General features: G+C 35.8%; 1 protein-coding gene across 3 annotated transcripts in view; it reads right to left on the bottom strand.

Annotated features, from left to right (window-relative positions):
• BMPR1B (bone morphogenetic protein receptor type 1B) overlaps positions 1-24,616 on the bottom strand; it is a 247,028-nt gene that overhangs the window by 98,147 nt on the left and 124,265 nt on the right. Inside the window, exon 1 of one of the 3 annotated variants that reach the window (XM_021939084.2) lies at positions 6,063-6,566. The exons of the other annotated variants lie outside the window; for them this stretch is intronic. Within the exon in view, the coding sequence (XP_021794776.1) occupies positions 6,063-6,135 (73 nt within the window). The 5' untranslated portion in view covers positions 6,136-6,566. Of the gene's footprint in view, positions 1-6,062; positions 6,567-24,616 lie in introns of those variants that run through there. 3 annotated transcript variants of the gene reach the window in all.

Raw genomic sequence — 24,616 nt, 5'->3', positions numbered from 1 at the left:
CCTGTAGTTGACAAATAACTTACTTGCTAGCCAATATCAATTCACTACAAACAAAAGAGTCCTGGAAGTATTTATATTGCTATATCATACTGACAACAGTAGCCATGTTAAAGGTTTTTGACTGTCAACATAATCCAAACCCTCTTCTAGAAAAACTAGACAATAATAGGCACTGTGACACGTGCAGTTTTTCTAGAAGAGGGTTTGGAATATACTGGCAATCAAAAACTTTTAACATGGCTAGTGGGTTACCTTTGATTATTCTAAGGGTCCGCAGTCAATCAAATTCTCCCTCCAAAGAAATTAAAAAGAAAAGTGCAGCACTTTGGGAGGTCGAGGTGGGTTGATCACAAGGTCAAGATATGGAGAGCATCCTGGCCAAAATGGTGAAACCCCGTCTCTACTAAAAACACAAAAAAATTAGCTGGGCATGGTGGTGCACGCCTATAGTCCCAGCTACTCAGAAGGCTGAGGCAGGAGAATCACTTGCACTAGGGAGGCGGAGGTTGCAGTCAGCTGAGATCACGCCACTGCACTCCAGCCTGGTGACAGAGTGAGACTCCGTCTCAAAATAAGAATAATAATAATAAATAAATAAAGTGAAACATCTATCAGTTAACTCTGTAGAGCTAAGCAAAAGGTCTTGGAACATTGGGGACTGCAGCCACCATTTTCAGTCAAGCAAGAAACTCTAAGCATGTCCAGGAACATAGATTCCTCTATAGGCCAAGCCTGTGCTATGCACTCAAGACACAGCAATAAATAAAATGGACAGAGTCTGTTCTTCTGAGAAGCTTAGCTTCCAGTAGGAGAGTGACATATGTATAATGATAAATTATGATATGTACCACAAAGGAAAATAAAACACAACGAAGAATTATATCAAGGGGGTTTCATTTAATTTAGACTGTTAAGGAAAACTTAACTAAATGGCACTTATGCAAATGCACGGATAAACAGAGTAGAAAGGCAAAGAACTTTCCAGACTGTGAAAGCAGCATATGTGAAATACCTGAGTGAGAAAAAGGTTGGATCATTTTTGTTTTGTTTTGTTTTGATTGTTTTCAGTAAAAGGCCTATACGGCTGATGCTCCATAAGTAATGAGATGAGCTGCAAGATGAGTCAGGAGCCAGCTGATACCAGACCTTGCAGGACATAGAAAGATCTAGATTTTATCCTAAATGCAAAGAGCGTCCATTAAAGAATTTTAAACAAAAAGAAAAGAAGGGAGCAGACACACACAGCGAGAGTGGAACATGCACAAGGCCCTCAGAGAGAGACAGACATAGACAAGGAGACGCTCAGGTCCTCCTGGCCTTATGGGTCCCATGAGGCCTGTGTTTCCTTTAGTTTTTCTTTATGTCTCCATTAAACTTCTTTCTCTACTTAAGATTCTGTTCTTTATAACCAAAATATCAATACTATGATTTTATATAGTTAACTAAACATCAAAAGAATGTAATAGAGATAGTATCAAGCAGAGTAATCAGTTAATCCAGAAAGATATGTTCCAAGTTAAAAGAAACATGGAGAGGTCTAGAGTAAGAATAAGGTGTTTCTGAGTTCAAAGTCACAAGATCATCCTTATGTATTTTACTATTCACATTCCCAAACCAACAAAGATATATTAAGATAGACAAAGTCTCTATTTTACAGATAACAAGTATAATAATCAAGACCAAAGGAGTCCATCCGCACCTAAAATGCAGCAATAAGAAAGCCTGACAGAAAACTTAGCTGATTAAGATAATTGTTCTATAATTAGTTGTCAATATTTTACCTTATTTGAGGATTTGTTCAAACGCCTATAGGAATTCTAAAAACAGATATGCATTTGAAAAGTTGGGGGAAGAATTCATAGATTTATTCCTGGCAATTCTAAATCAATGAAAGATTTGTACAATGTTCTAAATCAATAAAATATTTGTACAATGTTATTTCAGATTCAATTGGCTTACAGAGGAAAAAGAAACTAATTTGAGTTATTTTGATGTTCCAATGTTTTTTCAAAAGCCTTTGTATATTTGTAATTTACAGGTTTGAATTATATATGTACAGATATTTATACACATATAAGACTTGCATACGGTTGCTAGCATTTTGAAAATAACTTATAAAAAAAGGTGAAACCAAATGATTTCAGTCTGTACTCAGCAATTATGTGAATGTATTATCCAATCTAATGAGCAGAACTTAAGTTGAAAACTATAGTTTAGCCATTTTCTTTCCAGGTAAATTACCAGAGATCAAATTTCTTACATCTGTGATGCTCACCACAACTTGCAGTTACTGCCGATTAATAGTCTGAGATTAAGAAATGCCACATAATAGCTGTAGTAGAAAACATTTTAAACACATAACCACATTTATGCATTTAACAGCTGTGTTGGTCTAACAGTTCAGATTTTCAGTATATTTTGCCATATGGTAATAAGGATCATTTTTCACTCAAAATATTACCAAAACCTGATGCCGCATAGCAATATTATCATTCTAATTGTGAAACTACATATTCACAGCCATGCTTGATGTTTGTTATCCTCCTCTTATTGGATTCTCTATTTGCCCTGATTATACTAAAAAAAAATTATAACATGCTTTTTGAATTTTAAATTAGTCTCATCTAGGCCTGACATAAATATGACAATAGGAAACCCAAGGAATATGGCCTGGCAACGGAAAGGTGGTATATAAAATCCAGATTATATAAAACTGTAGGGACCATGGAGACTTGGATCTGGTTTTGATCACTGGGTTTGAAAATTTTCCTGTATTCACAAAAGAGTGGATTTCTACTTCCTATCTCACCTTGTTTTCCTGTATCTTTATTGATGTAGAATTGCTCCTAAAATAAATGTGGCTGCTAACTTTTATTTAATCTGATTGCTTTAATGGCTTATTAGCATTATTTTATGGGGGAAAAATTGTAGACACTTTCACATGTACATTTAACAGGGAACCAAATGAAAATTTCACCATCTTAAATATGGGAACATGAGGCCTATCCTCGTCAGGACAGGCACATTGTTGCCACCATTGTGTTAGAACAACAAACCCAGAGTCCTTTAGTTTTTAGGTCTGTCAGTCTATCATCTTTATAACTTTACTAAATTCCCTTAACAGAACTTAAGAAGAATGGTAGTGAACAAAATGATGCTTTAATACTGTTTATACATTGCACTATATTCAATGTTTTAGTACTGTTTGCACATTGCACTATATTCATTATGACTGTCTGTGAGTCTCTACTATGTTTGGAGAATAAAGGGGCAGGGTAGTACAAGTAGCTCAATCTAAACATAATCCATTTCAAGTAGAAGTGAACACTACAGATTCTGATCATTACAGGTCACATTTTCACTTTTAGGAAGGCAATTCCCCATTTCCCTAGATGTAAAAATATGTTTCTGAAGCAATCACAATATTCCAGTATTTAAAAACTTGAAGTTCAAGACCTCTACCAAGATGTACTCATGCCTCCTTTTTCAAAGCCTGTATCTCTTCCGAGTAAAACATTTAAGGTAATAGCTAGGCAGTGGTAAGATTTAGGTCGATGAGTTACCACACATAGGTCACCCTTGCTTCTATCCCAAGTAGGAAGAGTTCTTCTTTCCACTTATTGTGACTTTGCAGAGCTTTGTACCACTTCAGGTGGAACTGCAATATTATACCTATCCCTTCATATAAATATTTCAGGTTTCCACGTATTTAATTAACAAAATATTTTCACGCACCTGATGCTCACATTCTCCAAATGTCTCAAGTTGTCATTTTGAAAGACATTTATTTTAAATATGGACGTAAGATCTCAGAATATTAATCTTGGCTTTGTCATTCACTTAAAAGTCATGAACACATCATTTATCAGTGCTCCGTATTTTCCTTTTCTGTGATCATCATTCTCACTGAAGTAGATGTGAAATTAACAATTGTGAAGCGTGTTAACTGTTGTCAATGAATATTTAACTTAATAATCTAAGTGGCTTAATTTTGGTTAATCTCATAGTCCTTCCCTGTCTATAGCACATTCTGTATTTATCAGGGGAAAAAATAAATAAATAAATAAACAACATCAAGTGTATTGTATAGAAAGTTACAGAGAGTAATTCCTCAACAAAAAAAGTCAATTGGTGACAAAGCTGGGAAAATCAACTGGGATTCAACATGTTCATCACACTAAGACGACCTGTTGGATGTTCACAGTCCTATCTCATTGTACATTTCTAGCTTGGTTCCCTATTTTTGCATAAATTAATTAATAATGATACTAACAACAGCAAACTTTCAGGTAACATTATGTGCCAGACACTATTCTAAGTGCTTATATATATTTACTCATGTAATAGTCAAATCGATAGTAAATGTAATTATTATCCCTATTTTACAGTTGTGGAAATTGAGACAACAATAAGATAATTTAATTGAGTTCATACAACTAGTGAGTGGCAGAGCTAAGATTCAAAACCAGGCATTCTGGGTCCAGAATTTGTACTCTTAGCCACTATGATACTATGTTATAAGATAAATTAAGTAGAGGCACATCACACACACACACACACACACACACACACAGTGCCCTGCAAAGGGAGCTTTTTAAAAGGTTCCCTACACCTATATGACCTAGAAGAAGACAAGGAATGTCTCTGGACGTCATCTTCCTCACTGGAAGAAATAAGATATTAAGACATTATGTTAAGATACATTCTAAGGTTAGCATTTTATGATCCAAAGATTCTGTCTGTAGCATATGGCTTCTTTGCTTTTTATTGGCATAACTCAATACTAAAGCCAAGTATTCATGTATTTCAAAGAAAATGCTAAAAGATAATAAAAAATGACCCCCAGACAATGAAGAAGCAGTAGTAGCTAGAATAGAGGAATTAGAATTTTACCTCACATATAACATGCTTTGAGCTTCCTGGAACACACTTAAGACACAGTTTCCCTGAAGTCTTTCTATTCTCCCTACAGGGTACCAGTTTATAACAATTTTTAGGGAATAAACTAGCAAACTAGGTCGATGAAATACCTATCATTCCTTCCTATCAATACACAAAATTTAAACTTTTGTATACCGTATAAGTAAAAATACTTTTACATATACTGAAATTAAAAACATTTTCCATAGGGCCAAGCCACAGAACATAGTATCTTAATAGTATCACAGGATACTTTGAGATGATGAAAATCTGAATCCTGTAAATCCCAATCAAAAGTACACACTCTTCTGATAAATAGTACAGCCAAGTTAGTTCTATAATATGCATCCACAAGTATATAAAGTTGAACTATAAATACATTTCAATATCATACATATTTCCTTTATCATTTGGCTTAATTTCATAAAGCCATTATTTCCTTATTTCCAACCTTAAAACTCCTTCACTACCACAGCCAGTTATATCATATTCAGTTCATTAGCTTTCTTCTCATTTGAAAATAGCTCTACTCTTAAAATTACTTTAATTCAAAAATTTTAAATAAGTTTTAACATTTTCTATATTTTAGTCAACTTGATAAAATAATAATTCTTCTGAACAAAATTATCACAAAGCAAGCCCCGGTTCTTAAAGGTGAACAAACATTTGACATACTCACGAACTATAATTATCGCCATTGCAAAGTTAGATTTACTCAATGCAACCATATAAAAATGATGAACTTCAAAGAAAACTAACCTATAAAAATCTAATAGTATTCAAACTAAAATGATCAGAAAAAAGTTTGTTAGAATTGCTATTTTCTTAAATTCTTCACACATAAACTGTCATAGTATATTGAGAATGAATTTCCTAAAGTTCCAAGTTGAATTGCATTTAATTCTCAATTGTTAGAGAAAATAGAAATGTTAGGTCTCTTTAAAATTATTCTAACAGACTACTTAAAAAGCCTTGCCGTAATAGAGAAAGTAGTAAAATTACAAAGCAGTTGGAGGATGGGGGATGGAACTTTATAGACATTGAACTTCTGGCCTGAACTTTCCCTTCTGTGATAAAAGCCACGAAATCAGACTCTAACTCAGCCTTGTCAGCACTATAGTGGAGGGCACTGATCTTCTTACCCCTTGTGTGCATAGAGAGAAGAATGAGCAAGACAATGTGAAGCTGCCAGTTTAGTTCTTCCAGCCAACCCATTGCAGCAGCAGAGCAGTCAATGTGCCCTGCCTGTTTAAGCCTCCTGTTTCTTGCCTTTCCGTCTTTCACTGAGACTCCTCTGCTGCCACTCTTGTCAGATCTTCTCGCAAGCCTGCCAGCAACCCTGAGACAGGACCGTGAAAGACAAGCCTGTTACAAACTGGTTCTGTCACCACAGAGACTTCAACTGATCACCTCGTGGGGAGGGCAACAAAGGGCGGTGAGGACCCTGAGCTGGATTGTTTTCTTAAGAAAGGAGCCTGACGCAGCTGCCCACACAAGGGCTAGCACACGCCGGGGCTTCACTCTGCATTGGCAACACTCATGTCCCCCAAATCTTTCAGGCAGCTATGAAGGGAATCCATAGCAAAGCTCATTTAAAACGTTGCTGTCATAAAATAGTTTGTTTCTTTTATCAACATTTATTTTCTCTGCTAAGAATTTTAACTGAGAAATGTAAAAAGAAAACAAGAAATAATATTTTTACTTAACGAAATGCCAGAAACAGTGCAACAGATCAAAGTATTATGTTACAGCAGTTTACTCACACTACGTCAACAGATAAATAATACCCTTGAATCAAGTGCACAGATATGAAAAGGGTCACATGTAAAAGTAATCACTAATAAATGTTGCAAGTTAAGATATTTCAGTTATGACTATAGTTTTAAGTGCTGTTAACCTAACTGACTTTATTATGTAAATAAAACCATTGCAAGTTTTTCCACTTTTTAGATTTTAAGCGTAACTGTTTCTCAATGTAAATTATGAACAGTTTTGTGAAGTTTCATTTGCCATGATACTGAATGATAAAGAAATTTTTTCAAATTTGTTTTTGTTTTACTCTGAGAACTGTCAATAATAAAAGAACACCAAGAAAGATAAATGAATTGTCAGTATATGTAGAAACTACAATGTTACCACAGACAAATACAAACAGAGGTTATTATTAAATCCCATCAGTTTATCTGAAAAAGGATTTATGAGTAGAGTAGCAAATGTATTACAATGGTTATATCTAAGATATCATCATTATACGTTTACTTGATATTTTAAAAAATCTTTTCTTGGAAAAAGAATCTCTGCTTTCTTCTCACTTTCAAAAGACACCCCTCATTTGCCCCTACTCCTGACCCCATCCTGCACCTCCCAGAACTATTCCACCAGGTACCATTCAAATCTACTCTCTAGTTTAGGAAAGCCCAACAATGTTTTGTTTTGATGATTTTACACATACTACAACCAATCAACACTCTCAATTTATACTTTCATAAGTACTTTCATGAAATTTAACCAAAATACAGAATTTTAACCATGTAGGAAATCTTAAACTACTCTGAGCTTAATAAACTACACATTCTGCATTTCACAGAAGCCATGCAACTTAGTTATCAGAAACATGGAAGTTGGTGGTGATTAAAAAGAACTGTCTTTGAGTAATACTTATCCATATATCTTTTAGTTAGGAAAAGAGATTAGTATATAGTAAAATGAGTAAGGATGATCAGGAGCAGAGGGATATGTGGGAAAAACAGACAAAAATCAAGCAATAGAATCTGCTTTTCAAACCTTCTATGTTGGGCTCACAGCCACATTCACAACATGGTTCCACTGCCAATTTGGAATCCAGCCTTGAGCTTTGGGGCAAGAAGTGAATAGCTGAAATGTGGGACAGCTCCCACTGCTCACATTTCCCCAATATGGGCTTCTATAAATGGCTGAAAGTTAAAGACAGAATCTCTGCTCTCTCCCCAGAATCCTAATTCAGTTCAAAAGAATTCACATCAGCAACCATTTCTGATTTTGAACTATGTGCAAGCTGACTTGGTTCCTCAAGAAGGTTATAATACCACAAAATAAGTATATAAGAAATAATTAAGTAAAAATGTACAACATTTTAAGATGAAGTGGCCCCAACAGAATAAACATGGAAATTCCAAGCAGAGGATGGAACAGACTGGGCCCAGACTGCAGAGAGAGCTGGATGCTGAAAGATGAATTGAACTTACACAGCAATACAGAAGTTGAGAGGAAAGAAATTATATGAGCAAGGTTTACAGGTCGAAATGAATTTTCAATTTGTGCAATAGCATGAGGACAATCTTACTGGAACAGACAGCTCCTATTAGTAAGTGGCTGGAAAGAAAGCTAGACAGAGTAGAACCAAATTGTGCAGGACTTTGAATATAGGTTACAGAGTTTGGAATATATGAATTTCAAAAAAAAAAAATTTATGCTGGGCACATGGACTCGTACCTGTAATCCCAGCTACTTGAGAGGCTGAGGCAAGAGGATTACTTAAGGCCAAGAGTTCAATCCAGCCTGAGCAACATAGCAAGACCCTATCTCTAAAATAATTTTTTTTAATTAGCTGGGTATGGTGGGTCATACCTGTATTCCCAATTATTGGGGAAGTTAAGATAGGAGGAATTTTTTTAGGCCAGGATTTCCAGCCTGCAGTGAGCTATGATCACACCACTGCAATCCTGCCTGAGTGACAGAGCAAGACCCCATCTCCAAAAAGACTTTTGGACTTCAGCATGTAGGATGAATCTCTGAACTTCACCTTCCAACTAGGTGAGGGAGAGTGAAAACAAGATTAAACGTATGAGGAGAGGTTTCCACTTAGTCAAACTTTTTGCTAATACCTATTTCTTTCATTTAGCAATATTTTTAAAAATCAAAATGTATACCTATTAATTTCCTCCATTTTTAACTTAATTATTAACATATGCTAGGTGCCAACAATGAAGGGGATCTTCTATAAATGGCATATTAGGCCCCTGACTACTTGGTTCAAAAAATCTCATGAAACTCTTATTATGTAGATCAAAAGTCTAATTTAGCAAAACAACCCAGATTTGCCTATGATTTAACCCACTCACCCTAATGTACATATTTTTATCTATAGTTTATATTTTAATTTCCAACATCCAATCTAATTAAGCCCCTATCTGTACCAGGTCAAGAACTGGTTTCATAATTCCACAAGCAAAACACAAATAACCACATTAAAAAGTGCGCAAACAACATGAACAGATGCTTCTCAAAAGAAGACATACAAAAGGCCAAGAAACACATGAAAAGAATGTTCAACATCACTATCAGAGAAATGCAAATCAAAACCATAGCGAAATACCATCTTACACCAGTCAGAAAGGCTATTACTAAAAAGTCAAAAATTCACAAATACTGGCAAGGCTGCGGAGAAAAGGGAATGCTTATACATTGTTTGTAGGAATATAAATTAGTTCAGCCACCATGGAAAGCAGTTTGGAGATTTCTCAAACAAGTTAAAACAGTACTACCAACTACCATTCTACTCAGTAAAACCATTACTGGGTATATATGCAAAAGAATATAAATCGTTCTACCAAAAAGACATGGGTACTTATATGTTCATCGCAGCACTACTGAGAGTAGCAAAGATATGAAATCAACCGAGGTACCCATCATCAGTAGACTGGATAAAGAAAATATGGTACATATGCACCATGGAATACTAGTGTCATAAAAAAGAATGAAATCCTAGCAACACTGATGCAGCTGGAGGGCGTTATCCTAAGCAGATTAACACAGGAACAGATATATCCCTATTACTGCATATTCTCACTTAAAAGTGGGAACTTAACATTAGGTACACTTGGACATAAAGATGGCAACAACAGAACTGGGGCCCACTGGAGTGGGGAAGGAGACAGGCAGGCTGCCAAGGGTTGAAAAACTACTGGGTACTATGCTCATTACCGGGGTGACTGGATCAATTGGACCCCAAACCTCAGCAACACACAATATGCCCATGTAACAACCCACACATTTCCCCTCTGAATCTAAAATAAAGGTTGAAATTATCTTTAAAATAAAGATTTAGTAACTGGATAACCAAGTAAATCAATGGTAGAATGAGGAAAATCTCCCTTTCAGAATAATTCAAAAATTTTATATATTTAGATAGTCTCACTCCATGAAGCAGAGCTTAATCAACCCCACTCTTGACTCTAAGCTGTGCTTAGTGACTTGCTTCCAAGAAGTACAGTATGAAAAGGAATATAACTGTACACTGGAATAACTGGCAAACACTCCCTTGGGCAGGTGATCGAGGTTAACATGACTGAAGACAAGCCATACTGACAACTAGTACCCCTGATATGATGAGAATGGCACTTCACCTCTATGGTCTACCTCCTCAACATCAACCACCCCAGTCTATGAGAAATACATCAGGTCGACTCCATTTCAGAAATATTAAATAAAATATCTGATCATCACTTCTTAAAACTATCAAGGAAAGTGTAAAAACACAGTTACAAACCAATAGAGAGTAAGACGACATGTTGACTAAGTGCAAAGTGGTTTTCCAGATGGGATCCTTGAACAGACAAAAATGGCATTATGAAAAGGGAGAGAGGAAACAAATCTGAATAAAGTTTGGAGCTTAGTTGCTGGTAATACACAATTGTTCCTTTCCTAGCTGTGACACATACAGAGCTCCAAAGTAAGGTCAAATATTAATAGCGGGGGAAACTGGGTGAAGGGTATATGAGGACTCTACATTACCTTTGGAAATTTTCTAAATCAATTATAAAATAAAAAGTTTATTTAAAAAAATGGGTTTCATAGCAGTTAAACATTCGCTCCCAATCTCCTAACCACAGAGTTGACAGCAGAGAAAGAACCAATGTGCCAAACGGTTATATACCTGCGTGTGCAGCTTTCATCACAGATTCACTTAACTGCTCCAATAGATTCAACTTCAATTACATCTTTACCTACGGGAAGAAATACCAGAAAGGAGAATAACAACGGTTTATGTCTGAGGCGTTCTTCTTCTACTGAGATAGCCAACTGAATTTTGCAAGTTAATTTATATACCAAATGAGTCTTCAAAGAAAGCTCTGAGAGAAGATTAAAAGAAAGGTCACCATTTGAAAATGTACACCTGACAGAAGGGCAAAGGAAGGAAAAAGGAGCACTATGGAGAGTACTACTAATATGAGTAGGATATCACCGTTTGTCATTTGCAGAATTCTTACTAATGACATTCACACATTCCAGATTTACGGAGTCTTTGCTATACAGCAGAAAGGGCCTATTTGTGCTATGTGTATAATCTGGGGCAGATTATTTAAACCCTCTGCTAATTACCCCTAAATAAATGAAGGAATACAGACTACTGAACACAGTACCCAGAACATAGGAAGACAGCAGAAAATGTTAGTAATTTCCTGACAACTCTCACTAATCTCTCTCTTGCCTCCCACATGAAAAGCTTTGCTAATAAAAATAATGTTCTCTAATATAACAGGCTACAATGTAACATTTGCCGAGTTGTTCCTGTCACAAACAGTGTGATCATTAAATCAAGGATACAAAATATCTCAAGTCAAGATTTTAAAAATTCAATTAAAGCTGGACACAGTGGTTTGTCCTTGGTTATAGTCCCAGCTATTGGGGAGGGCAAGGCAAGAGGGCTGCTTGACCCCAGGGGTTCGAGACTAGCCTGGGCAATACAGCAAGACCTCACCTCAAAAAAAAGTCAAATTATACCTGAAAAACTAAATATTTATTTTAATCCAATTCATTTTTACTTAATTCATTAAATATCCATGCATTTGAAGTAGAAGTATACTGAAGAATTTTAAATGGAGACTACCTTGCTACCAATTTCAATTTGTGATTCATTTTCACATAGAAACTCCCCAATCTCCTGATTTTATGTTTATATACAGTTTTTATCTCAAAAACATTCACTATTTGCTATATTTGGGGGGACTGTGTCTACTGAATGGACGTGAGAACATTAAAAAGAGACAGCACCTGCCTTCAGGACAAAGCTTATCCTCTAGTGGGTGAAGACAAACATACAATCCAATAATGACAATGCAGTACAGTAACTGTCTGCTATGCTGAGGAAACATGGAAAAACCAGGGAACAAACAAAGATTAATTCTGCCTGAGGGTGAGGGTTGGACTTGCGTGAGGGAGGCATTTGAACCGGGTCTTCAAAGGTAAGTAGGAATTCACTGGGTGAAGGGAAGGCAAAGAAAATCTAAGCAAAGAAAACAGGCAGTACAGTACGTATATGAGTAAGAAAAAGAGCAGTGCTTGCAGAGAACAGGAGAAGCTCAATATGCCTAGAGAGCAGGGGAATTAGGCTGGAAAAGTAGGCTGGGGAGGTTAGGAAGAGCCTTGTAGCCAATAATTAGAAGTTTTGATTTTATCCTACACACATGGGGAGCAATGTCTTCATTTCTGGAGGTAAGCACAGGTTACTTTCCATTGTGCAAACTGACAGCTACTACTCCTTGCAGCTGATTATATTTCAAAGGAAACTAATAAAGTTTTGGAAATAAGAAAAATATTTTCCTTGGTATCTAAGAAAACATAATAATATATTTATTATTCTTAATGAGAACAATAAGGTGAGTGTTATTTTCTTTTTTTTTTTTTTAATTTATGAGTGTTATTTTCTTTATCATGTGAACATCCCTGCTAATACTGTTTGGAATAAAATTTACTTTTCAGTTAAACTTCTGTCCAAACACACAGGCACACTCATAACAACAGTTATTTCCTTCTTCCTATTGGAAGCCATAGCCTTTTAGGTCCTACCAAGAGCTTTGCACTAAAACGTTTTTCAAACTTTCATACATGTTGTACCAAAAACAAAAGTGACCTCAGAACTGCACTGGTAATTCGTTTTATTATTCTGGCTTTTAACTAAACACTTACATACTATCATAAAAAGCTACTCCATGAGAAAAAAAAAAAATTAACAATAGAGCGCACAGTACAAAAACTTTTTTCCTGACTTTGGAGTTTATAAAGACCACAACTTTAGCCCTCTTTCAGGCTGCCTCCTGCCTCCCCACCCCATTCTAATTTGCAGCATTCCACATCACTAGTCATTAACAACCCAAAGCTCCCTTCAGCTGCAGAGTGAAAGACCATCACATTATTACAAATAAACAATCCCTTTCTCCCTTGAACGAGTGACACATTATTCTGAGCACGTCTTCTCTCTGCTTTCATTGCTCTGCCAAGGTCCTCCATGAGTGGGAAGGGGTAAAAAGAGAGAAAAAATATCCCACAACTTGTCTAAAGCATGTAGAGGATGATTTGTGTTCTTACTTACGGGATATGACTGTCACTGTTGATCTGCTTTCAGGCCTAGATTACATGTGATAAGGGCTGACCTTCTTTAAGTATTCACACATTATGCACTCATGGAGAGCAGGCAGGACACAAAAGTCCTTCAGATGTTCTGGACATCAATCAAGTGCACAGCATGGAGCCTGCCAAACTTTTCTTCCATTTACTCAGGGAGAGGAAGGGGGAGTCCAAGACAGACTTAATAAAGTTTAAAGCTATGCCACAATATATTTGGGGAGACCATTGTTATTAAAAGGGTGCTGTTTCAAAAAATTCTCTATAGTTACCACTGGCAACAAAAACAATTCGTATACAAAGAGACAACCAGATTTCATTTCAGCTTTAAAATCTCAAAACTTTTGTTATAAACCAGGTCTCAATAGCTTTAGCAGATTGCTATATTTTCTTTCCTGAAGACATTTTATTAAGTATATATTTTAAAAACCAAAAATATAAAATTTCTTTTATAACAATCATACTCAAAACATATTTTTAAAGCATTTATAAAATAGAGGACATACATTTGTTACAAAACTGAGCATAGTTAAATAAATTGAAGACTAGTCAACAGCACAAACCATTTTTCACCTAATACAAATACTGTCATTACTAACAGGCAAGAGCCCCAATATTATAGTGTAGATACGATGATACCTTCTGAAGCAGGCTTCTAATGTTTGTCTTTTATTGTTGCCCCTCCCCACAGCTCATGCCAGGAATTTGAGGTAGCTTTTGAAAAAGAACAAATAAGCCCCAAACTGTGTTCTCTTAAAATATTGCAACACTCTATACTTGGAGGGCATGATTTCAGCAACAGCACAATCAAATCCATCAGACAAAGATGCTTCATGGAATTTGATGATAGATTGATACTTTAAATCTACTACAATATCGTTTACCTAGCGATCACAAAATTCTTTTTAAAAGCTAATGTCATGCTAGGAATATAATAATTATATGCATGGCCTGTGCACAAAATAAGATTAGACACAAAGGTTTACAAAACAATTCATGAGACAACAAGGCAATGAACATTAAAAGAGCAGGAAGAGAATTCAAGGTAACTTATATGATTAAACTACCAAAGAAAATTAACTTAGTAAATTTGCCAATTAAAACAACAACAACAACAAACCCTCCAGATTGCCTCTATATATGCATTATTCTTGCATGGATCTTTAGTTTATTATTTGGTTTTAGTGATATGCTACTAAAAGACCATGAGGTCAGACTTGCACCCTAGTAACAGGGAACTAGGTGACAGATAAACTGTGAGGTTATTCTTTATGTTAATCATTACAGAGTAAACCATTACCTGGAAAATATGACTATCTCAGGAAAGAAACTGAACCAGAATGAGAGGAAGATGTCTTGGCAGGAGATGGGAAGCAAGAAACCCAGGCAAGACTAGTGTAGTTATTTCCAGATAGAACTTAGAATGATGACAGCTAGGATCATGATGACAACAATGATAATGATCATGATCCATACTATTTGGCCATCTTTTACTGTTTGTGAGGCACTATTTGTGTAACTAACATACAGGTTTAAGCATCCCTTATTTAAAATGCTTGTGGTCAGAATTGCTTTGGATTTCAAAGATTTTTAGATTTTGGAATTTTTACATAAACATAAGATATCTTGGGGATGGGACCCAAGGGTAAACATGAAATTCATTTACGTTTCACATGCACCTTACAGACACAGTCTGAAGGTAATTTTATACAATATTTTAAATAATTTTTTGCATGAAACAAAGTTTGTATACATCAAGCCATAAGAGAACAAAGGTGTCACTGTGTCAGCCACTCTTACAGACAATCTGTGTGTGTTTGGCATCACCATTATTTCTGACTCTCAATTTGTACATTATCAATAAGCAATCATTTTCTCCCACTTATTCACATGTAAGTACTTAACAGTAAAAATTATGACATACCATTAATACAATAAAAATGTGTCAGGTGTAGAATTTTCTACTTTTGGTATTAGGCAGGTGCTCAAAAAGTTTTGGATTTTGGAGTATTTCAGATTTTGGATTAGGGATGCTCACTCTGATTATCTCATTTAATCCTCACTGCCGCCCTGTGCAGCAGGAAATATCATTCCCAATTTCAGATAAGAATACTGTGTACACCTAAGATATAAGCCCTGAGAACTGGTTAGGAATCCATTGGATCAGATACCAATACTTCACTAGGTAGGGACCTATGTATTTTTGTTCTAGAAGAAATATCTGGGGTCAAAAAAAAAAAAAAAAAAAAGTCCATTCAGTGGATGGAGGACTCTAAGAATCTGGGATGCTGGTGAGATTCACTGAGCAAACATGACTACCAGAAATCCTGAGGGCTGGAGCATAAAAGGAGGATCAGATATTCTAAATTCCAAATCTGTAGATTCAGAGGAGGTAACACTAAACACTGTGTCATGCAACAGCAGTGCCTTCAGAGGTCAGGGGTTTCCAACGCATGGCGAGGTGGAACTCTCCTCTAAAGCGTGTAAAGTGTTTATTATAAAAAAACAAGTATAGACCACGTGTGGTGGCTCACACCTGTAATTCCAGCACTTTGGGAGGCCGAAGTAGGAGGATCGTTTGAGCCCAGAAGTTCGAGACCAATCTGGGCAACATAGGAAGACCTCATCTCTACTAAAAACAAAAAAATGTACCCAGGTGTGGTAGTGCACAACTGTATTACTAGCTACTCAGCGGGCTGAGCTGGGAGGATCACTTGGGCCCAGGAGGTTTGCACATCAAACACATATATTGTCATTAACATAAAGCAGTATTTTATATACATTCTTTATAAGTTTCTCAAAGACCCTTCTAAGCAACTAAGGAGAGTGAGGTGCCTTGGAATTGAGGAAAAGGTTTTTTCTTCCTTGCATAAGGCTGTACTTTAGGAGGTACCATGAGGTAGCACTGCAGGCTTAGAAGGCACACGAGTGGACGAATAAAGCTATCAGAGTCATGTAATGTAGTCCTTCCCTCACTGGAAGAGTCTGAGTTTGTTTTAACAAACAAGATGTTTTCTTCACACCAAGAGAACTTTCTAGAAGATTTCCTTTGTCCCACCTATAAGGAACTACTTATAAAGGGTTTGTGTTTGATTTTTAAATAGCAACAGATACACACTGACATTGTAATTATTAACACTTTGACTCCTGGAGTCCACAAGTTAAAGTTACACACTATCATGAACCACTGAGCTAATAACCTGACTTGCCAGAAGCTCTATTTTAAAGGGATTCTAAGGACATTTTCTTCTTTATCAAATTAGTGCTAAAGCATCCCTAAGCAGAAAATCAACATCTCTAGTACCCATTTGCCGTTTATAAAAAGCTGAACAAAGTTTCGTATCAAAACCAATTTCTTAAAAAGGATTACTGTAACTCTTATTTCATCCTAAAGTCAATTGTGCATAAAATTTATGCAAATCCAACTTGAACTGATATAAAATCAGTAAATTGAAAATGAAATTTTAAATAGATGTGATAATATCAACACAAACTCTACTTAACACAAAAGGATTTGAAGTATCGCTCTTATCTACACCCTTAAAGAATGTTTGCTTAAGCTGTTTCTCCATATACCATATGAGAATAGCTACTAGAAAATCTGTTTTCAACTATTTGGAAAGTATTTAAATATAAGAATTACATAAGAAAAAAGTGTCTTAGAAGAGAAGATACTAGCAGTAGAGAAAAATTTTGTTCTTGTATACCACATACTAGTTTTTCCATAGAAACCTCAACAGTGCTATGAAATATCAGTTCTATGGATTTACACATTTAGCTAGTAGACTTAGCTGTTAGTAACCTTCAAAAATTCATGCTAGAGGAAATATAAAGGTTTCAGGAAGTTAATTTTTATTTCAGGTGGCATTTTAAATCTAGGTACATATAAAAGTATTTTCAAATAAAAGAAACAATGATGCCAGGATTTTTGGTTCAGAGTCATGACATGCTACCAGGGGTGTCCAATCTTTTGGTTTCCCAGGGCCACACTGGGGGAACTGTCTTGGGCCACACAGAAAATACACTACACTACACACTACACTAACACTGATGAGCTAAAAAAAAAAAAAAAAAAAAAAACTGCAAAAATATCTCATAATGTTTTAAGAAACTTTACAAATTTGGGTTGAACCTCATGGCCAGCCTGGGCTGCATGTGGCCCACAGGCTGTGTGCTGGACTACAAACTTGTGCTAAACTTTTTCATCTCTCTCACACACATATTTCCATATCTTCTCTTACCTGCTCTTAGAAACATGGCACACCTGCTTACTGCATTTATTTGTTTTTTATGAGAAATAGCAGCTCTTCATAATCTCATTAAGGCCTTTCTAACAGATTCTACACATGGAAAACTTTCAGAACACTGGGGATCGGTTTGGATGCTTAAACAAGTAGATTGTGTAAAAAAAAAAAAAAAAAAAAAGAAAAGAAAAAGAAAAAAGAAAAAGAAGAAGTAAAATGAACCCCATGTACAAATTTCATTGAATCAGAAAATTTCACAGCACAGAGATACCAGACTTTCGTTTTAGTGAAACCTACACTTTAAGATGGAGATACTACATTCTCTGCCCTGTCTAGAGCATTACAGCAAAAGCATAAGATATTTAATGTGCACGAAATAACAGAAGTAAGAAACTTAAGTTATGGAGGTAGAGGACGAGCTTTAGTGATCACGATATCAGATAAAACCAGTGACCTATCTGACACAAAGACAATTCTCTACTAATAACAACGGAAAAATATAAAATTCTATTACTATTCTTGTCAATATGAGAGCCTTAGTTACAGAAGCATTCCTTTATCCCATCACCTTGTTCTACACATCTTATTATGGTTAGTCAGAACTCTGTGTGGTTATGTCTGTACCGCCAAACACCCAGCTGAAAAGTGACAAATTTAGTCAAGCAGTGAGTTATCCTAAGGTTTATGCCAAATGAAACATTCAAATTCAACCTTAACCAAAATGAGTAAAGCCTGTATTTACCCAGATGATTTAAGATCCATTAAGACCACCAATGTGATTTAAATTGTCACCATAATTTCCTCTCTGAGGTCTCCCAAAAGTTTATAGTGGAAGCACTTCAGAGTCCTCACTACAACTCATTAGCACCTCTACCAAAGGATGTGTGAAGAAAAAAGACAAGCAAGAACATTCAAAAGGAGTAACTGCTATTTTAGAAACATTTTCTTTAAACATATTTTAAATTTTTTGTTAAAATGGTATGTGTATAATCAGAAATTGACAAATTGAACCAAAAATATTTATGAAGTTAGGCAAAAGAACCATATATTATTCATCATAATTTTTCCTCTGCCTTTTCGATAGAGGATCTGTCCTCACTCTACATTGGTTATAGACCATTATCTCTTTGTGTTGCTTTTTAGATGATCACTGTCTGGGAGTACAACTAGAAATAGCCTATGGAAATAAAGCTTGATGTCTTTCTGAATTGTATAAGAAGCTTTAGACCAAACTCAGGCTGGGCTACAGAAAATATAAGAGAGTTGCCAATCCTAGACCAGATGCTTGATGTCCTTGCAAAATCCTTTCGGTAGCTGGCAATGCTCCACAAGATCTGACTTCCAATTACTACCTCATTGGGCTCTTTTTCTCCCCCTTCTTCATCCTGTTCCTCAAACATACAAGGCATGCTCCAGCTCAGAGCTGTGTATCTCCTGATTCCTCTGCCTAAAATGCTCTTCTCTTCAATATCCAAAAGGTCTCTCTCCATTGCCTCCTTCAAATCTTGGCTCAATTCTTACCTTCTCAATGAAAGGTACCTAGTACTCTCTTTACTACTACAACCACCCCATTCCCAAACTCTCAATCCTCCTTACATTGCTTTATTTTTTTCTCCATAGCACTTAACACCTTCTAACTACTACATAATTTGCTTACTATGTTTATTGTTAACTGTCTCCCCCTCAGCCCCACTTGACTACAAAACCCCCAGGGCCTTGCTCTTTTTCCACCTTGTTCACCTATGTTCCCCCAACACTTGAAACAGTGACTTGAATATGTATTCAAGAAGCCTTTTTTCCAACTATTTCCTCTGTAAAGCCCTATCTCTCTCTTTCTAAAGTATCTGACCCCTCATGTCATCAATTATTCTCATACCAATTACTTTTTTCTTCCAAATCCTGGCTTGCCCTCTGGTTTCTATACCTACCACTCTAATGAATTTCTTCTTTCAAAGGTCAACAAATGTACTTTCCTTAGTCTTTACCCTTTTCAGCACTACTAACTCTGGGCTTCCTTTCTCAAGAGTACTTCCCTTCTTGAGAGCCTCACTCATTTAAAAGAATATTGAACAAATACAGTGTACTAGGCATCTGTTAGAAGTTCATCCTTTGGTTTTCATGATGAGGGCCTATCTATCCATGTGTTTTTCCTTTTCCATTCACACAAGTATAGGTGCTAATGATTCTTTCCAATAATCTCTTTTCTCAAACATGTTCCCTAATAATATCAGGGCTTCGGTTTACATCATTTCAACTACCAGAGAAAATAACTTCCCTGAATGACCACCTTATATTTCTCTCTAGCAATGCAAATCTAAATATTACTATTTCTCCTACAGCTGTTCAATACCTCTCCCAGCTCCATGGATATTTCCATTCTTTGCAACCACTTAGCTTTAAGCCCTGCCCCCATCCTATTTGTTGGGCATTTTCTAATGCTGGGAGATAGCACTCCAATAACATGGAAGCTGAAAAAGTCAGATACTCAGTTTCACAGCTTCTACAGCGAGGACATGAGTACAGGACTGAAATCCTCTATATCATATGTACCCATCCCAGACTTTACAGTAAACTAACAAGAAAAAACCTCAAGGCATTCATGCTAATTGGTGGTGGTGGCAGTAGCAGCAGCTACATTGATTTTCCAAAGGCAATAGCAGTACCAGTTTTAGTGGCAGCATCCAGATCTAGGGTTGATAATGTGGGCAGCAAAATTGGGGTGTCTAAAGTAATAACAAACGCCGGCGAGGATGTGGAAAAAAGTGAACCCTTGTACACTGTTCGTGGGAATGTAAATTACTACAACCACTATAGAGAACAGTTTGGATGTTCCTCAAAGAACTAAAACTAGAGCTACCATATAATCCAACAATCCTACTACTACAAAAAAAAGGAAATCAGTATATTGAAGAGATAGCTGTACTCCCATGTTTATTACAGCACTATTCATGATAGCCAAGATTTGGAAGAAACCTAATTGTCCATCAACAAATGAATGGATAAAGAAAATGTGGTATATACACCCGGCAGAATACTATTCAGCCATGAAAAAGAATGAGATCCTGTCATCTGCAACAACATAGATGGAACTGGAGATGATTATGTTAAGTGAAATAAGTCAGCCACAGAAAGACAAACTTTGCATGTTCTCACATATTTGTGAAAGCTAAAAACTAAAACAATGAAATTCATGGACAAAGAGGGTATACGATGTTTATTACCAGAGACTAGGAAGAGTTGTGGGGGTGGGAAGAGTGAAGATGGTTAATGGGTACGAAAAAACAGTTAGAGAGAAATTAATTTAAAAAGAGAAATTTAATAGCACAACAGTGTGACTACAGTCAATAATAATTTAATTATATGTCTTAAAATAATGAAAAGAGTAAAACTAAGGATAAATGCTTGAGGTGATAGATACCCCATTTGCCCTGATATGATTATTATACATTGTATGCCTGTATCAAAATATCTCATATATCCCCAAAATCAATGAACACAAATTAGCACTACTTTACACCAACAATGACCAAGCTGAGAATCAAATCAAGAACTCTATCCCTTTTATGATAGCTGGAAAAAATAAAATAAAATACTTAGGAATATACCTAAGTATTGTAAGATCTCTAGGAGGAAAACTACAAAACTCTGCTGAAAAAAATCATAGATGACACAGACAAATGGAAACACATCCCATGCTGGTGAATGGGTAGAATCAATATTGTGAAAATAACCACATTGCCAAAAGCAATCTACAAATTCAATGTAATTCCCATCCAAATATCATCATCATTCTTCACAGAACTAGAAAAAAAATCCTAAAATTCATATGGAATCACAAAAGAGTCTGTACAGACAAAGCAAGGCTAAGAAAAAAGAACAAATCTGGAGGGATCACATTACCTGACTTCAAACTATACTGCAAAGCTACAGTTACCAAAACAGTGTAGTACTGATATAAAAATAGGCACATAGACTAATGGAACAGAATAGAGAACCTAGAAATAAAGCCAAAAATTAAAATCAACCAATCTTCAACAAAGCAAATAAAAATATAAAGTAGGGAAAGGACACCCTATGCAACAAATGGTGCTGAGATAATTGGCAAACCACATGTAGAAGAATGAAGCTGGATCCTCATCTCTCATTGTATACAAAAATCAACTCGAGATGGATCAAAAATTTAAATCTAAGACCTAAAAACATAAAAATTCTAGAATATAACATTGGAAAAACTCTCCTAGACATTGGCTTAGACCAAGAGTTCATGACCAAGAATCCAAAAGCAAATGCAACAAAAACAAAGATAAATACATGGGACCTAATTAAACTAAAAAGCTTCTGCAAAGCAAAAGAAATAATCAGTAGAGTAAACAGACATCCCACAGAGTGTGAGAAAATATTCGTAAACTATGCATCTGACAAAGGACTAACATCCAGAATCTACATGAAACTCAAACCAAATCAGCAAGAAAAAAACAAATAATCCCATCGAAAAGTGGACAAAGGACATGAATAGACAATTCTCAAAAGAAGATAAACAAATACCCAAGAAATGTATGAAACAATGCTCAACATCACTAATTACCAGGGAAATGCAAATTAAAACCACAATGAGATACAACCTTACTCCTGCAAAAATGATCATGATTAAAAAATTAAAAAATAACCGATGTTGGCATGGATGTGGTGAAAAGGGAACAACCAGTAAACTGCTGGTGAGAATGTAAGCTAGTACAACCACTATAGAAGACAGTATGGAGATTCCTTAAAGAGCTAAAAATAGAACTACCATTTGATCCAGCAATACCACTCCTGTGTATCTACCTAGAAGAAAAAGAAATTATAAGAAAAAAAACACTGGTACACACCTGTTTATAGCAGCACAATTCACAACTGCAAAAATATAAAACCAGCCCAAATGCCCATCAACCAATGAGTAGATAAAGAAAACGTGGTGTGTATGTATGTATGTATGTGTGTGTATGTGTATATATATATATACACTTTAAAATTATGTATATGTATATGTACACAAACGTGTGTGTATATATATACTACTTTAAAATTAAAAACTTCTATATATGGAATACTACTAAGTCATAAAAAAGAATGAAACACTGGCACTCACAGCAATCTGGATGCAGTTGGAGGCGGTTATTCTAAGTGAAATAATTCAGGAATGGACAATCAAATATTGTATTTCCCACTTATAAGCAGGAACTAAGCTACAAGGATGCAAAGGCATTAAGAATGATTTAATGAACTTTGGGGACTCTGAGGGATGGATAGGAAGGGGTGAGGGATAAAAGACTATACACTGGGTACAACATACACTGCTCAGGTAATGGGTGCACCGAAATCTCAGAAATCACCACTAAAGAACTTTTCAATGCAAGGAAAAACCACCTGTTCCCCCAACACTACTGAAATAAAAATAAGTATCTCATGTATCCAATAAACATATATACCTATTATATGCCCACAAAAATTGAAAATTGAAAATAAAAAAAATAAGTGTGTATATATGCTAAGCTCGGTGACAATGGTGCCAGGATACATTCTGAGGTGAAATTTTAAATACTGTTCTTGGCTGTGTCTCTTCTAACTGGTTCCCCTACCTCTCCAGACAGTCTATGAGCTAGCAAATGTCCTCTTAATAACTTTGTTTCCTGTGTAAAATAATCATGGTTGATGTCTGTTGCTTTCAGCTGAAAAATTCGATGGATTTGAAAGATACATTCAGGAAGATTCTGTTTGTAATCTCAGCAGAAATAACTGCTTCCTCTTCTGAACTTCCATAACACTTGTTTTTCCTTATATTATAATCATGGACTCCATCTTCCTCACTATATGTTACATTTCCAGGGGTGGGAGGGAGTGCCTGCCTTTCATCTTTGCCCATGCTTTTAACACTTCCCTCCTTATCTATCTTCGATATCCTTAAAAAACAAACAAAACATTGCAGGCATCTTCTTTCTGGCTTAGGAAGCTGGTCTAAGCTCCTCCTCTAAGTTTCACCATTCTGTTCCTGGAAATGCCTCCATGACTAACTTACTTAGTACGTCTCCAAGATTCTGCCTTAACTTAGGCCATTCCTCATTTCCACACTAGAACGCCTTTGCTCTGGCACTGTATGTAAAGTATGCCAAGACCATTCAAAAGGGAAAAGACAGTCTTTTCAACAAATAGTATTGGAAAAACTGGATATCCACCTGTAAAAGAAGGAAGTTGGAGACTTGACTTATACCATATGGAAAAATTACTTCAAAATGGATTAAAGACCTAAACATAAGAGATAAAACTATAAAACTCTTAGAAGAAAACACAGGGGCAAAGCTTCATGATATTGTACTTGACAATGATTTCTTGGATATAACACCAAAAGCACAGGTAACAACAGGAAAAAAAAGATAAACTAGACTACTTTAAAATTAAAAACTTCTGTGCAAAGGATGCAATCAACACAGTGAAAAGGAAACCTAAGGGATGGAAGAAAATATGTAAGTCATACATCTGATGAAGGGTTACTACTGAGACTATATAAAAATCTTCTACAACTCAACAACACATGAACAACCCAGTTAAAAAGTGGACATTTCTCTTAGGAAGATACAAAAACTGCCAATATGCTCATGAAAGTCACTAATAACTAGGTAAATGCAAATCAAAACCACAATGAGATACTACCTTACATGAATGAGTACTATCAAAAACACAAAATAACAAGTGTTGGTAAGAATGTGAAGAAATTGGAGCCTTTGTGCACTGTTGGAGGGAATGTAAAATAGTGTGGCAGCTATGGAAATAGTACGGTAGCGTCTCAAAAATTAAGACTTGAAAGCTGTGTCTCAAAGACCTATTTGTATGCCCATGTTCATAGCAGCATTATTCACAATAGCCAAAAGGTGGAACCAACCCATTGGATAGTCAGTGTCCATCAATGGACGAATGGATAAATGAAATGCGGTCTACACTACAACAGAATATTATTCAACCTTAAAAAGGAAGAAAATTCTGACACATACTACAACATGGATAAACTTTAAGGTTATTACGCCAAGTGAAATAAG

This window comes from Papio anubis, chromosome 3, assembly GCF_008728515.1.
Source record: "Papio anubis isolate 15944 chromosome 3, Panubis1.0, whole genome shotgun sequence".
Classification (NCBI taxonomy): Eukaryota; Metazoa; Chordata; class Mammalia; order Primates; family Cercopithecidae; genus Papio; species Papio anubis.
Note: the sequence above shows the minus strand (reverse complement) of the source record. Positions and strands in the feature narration are given on the sequence as shown.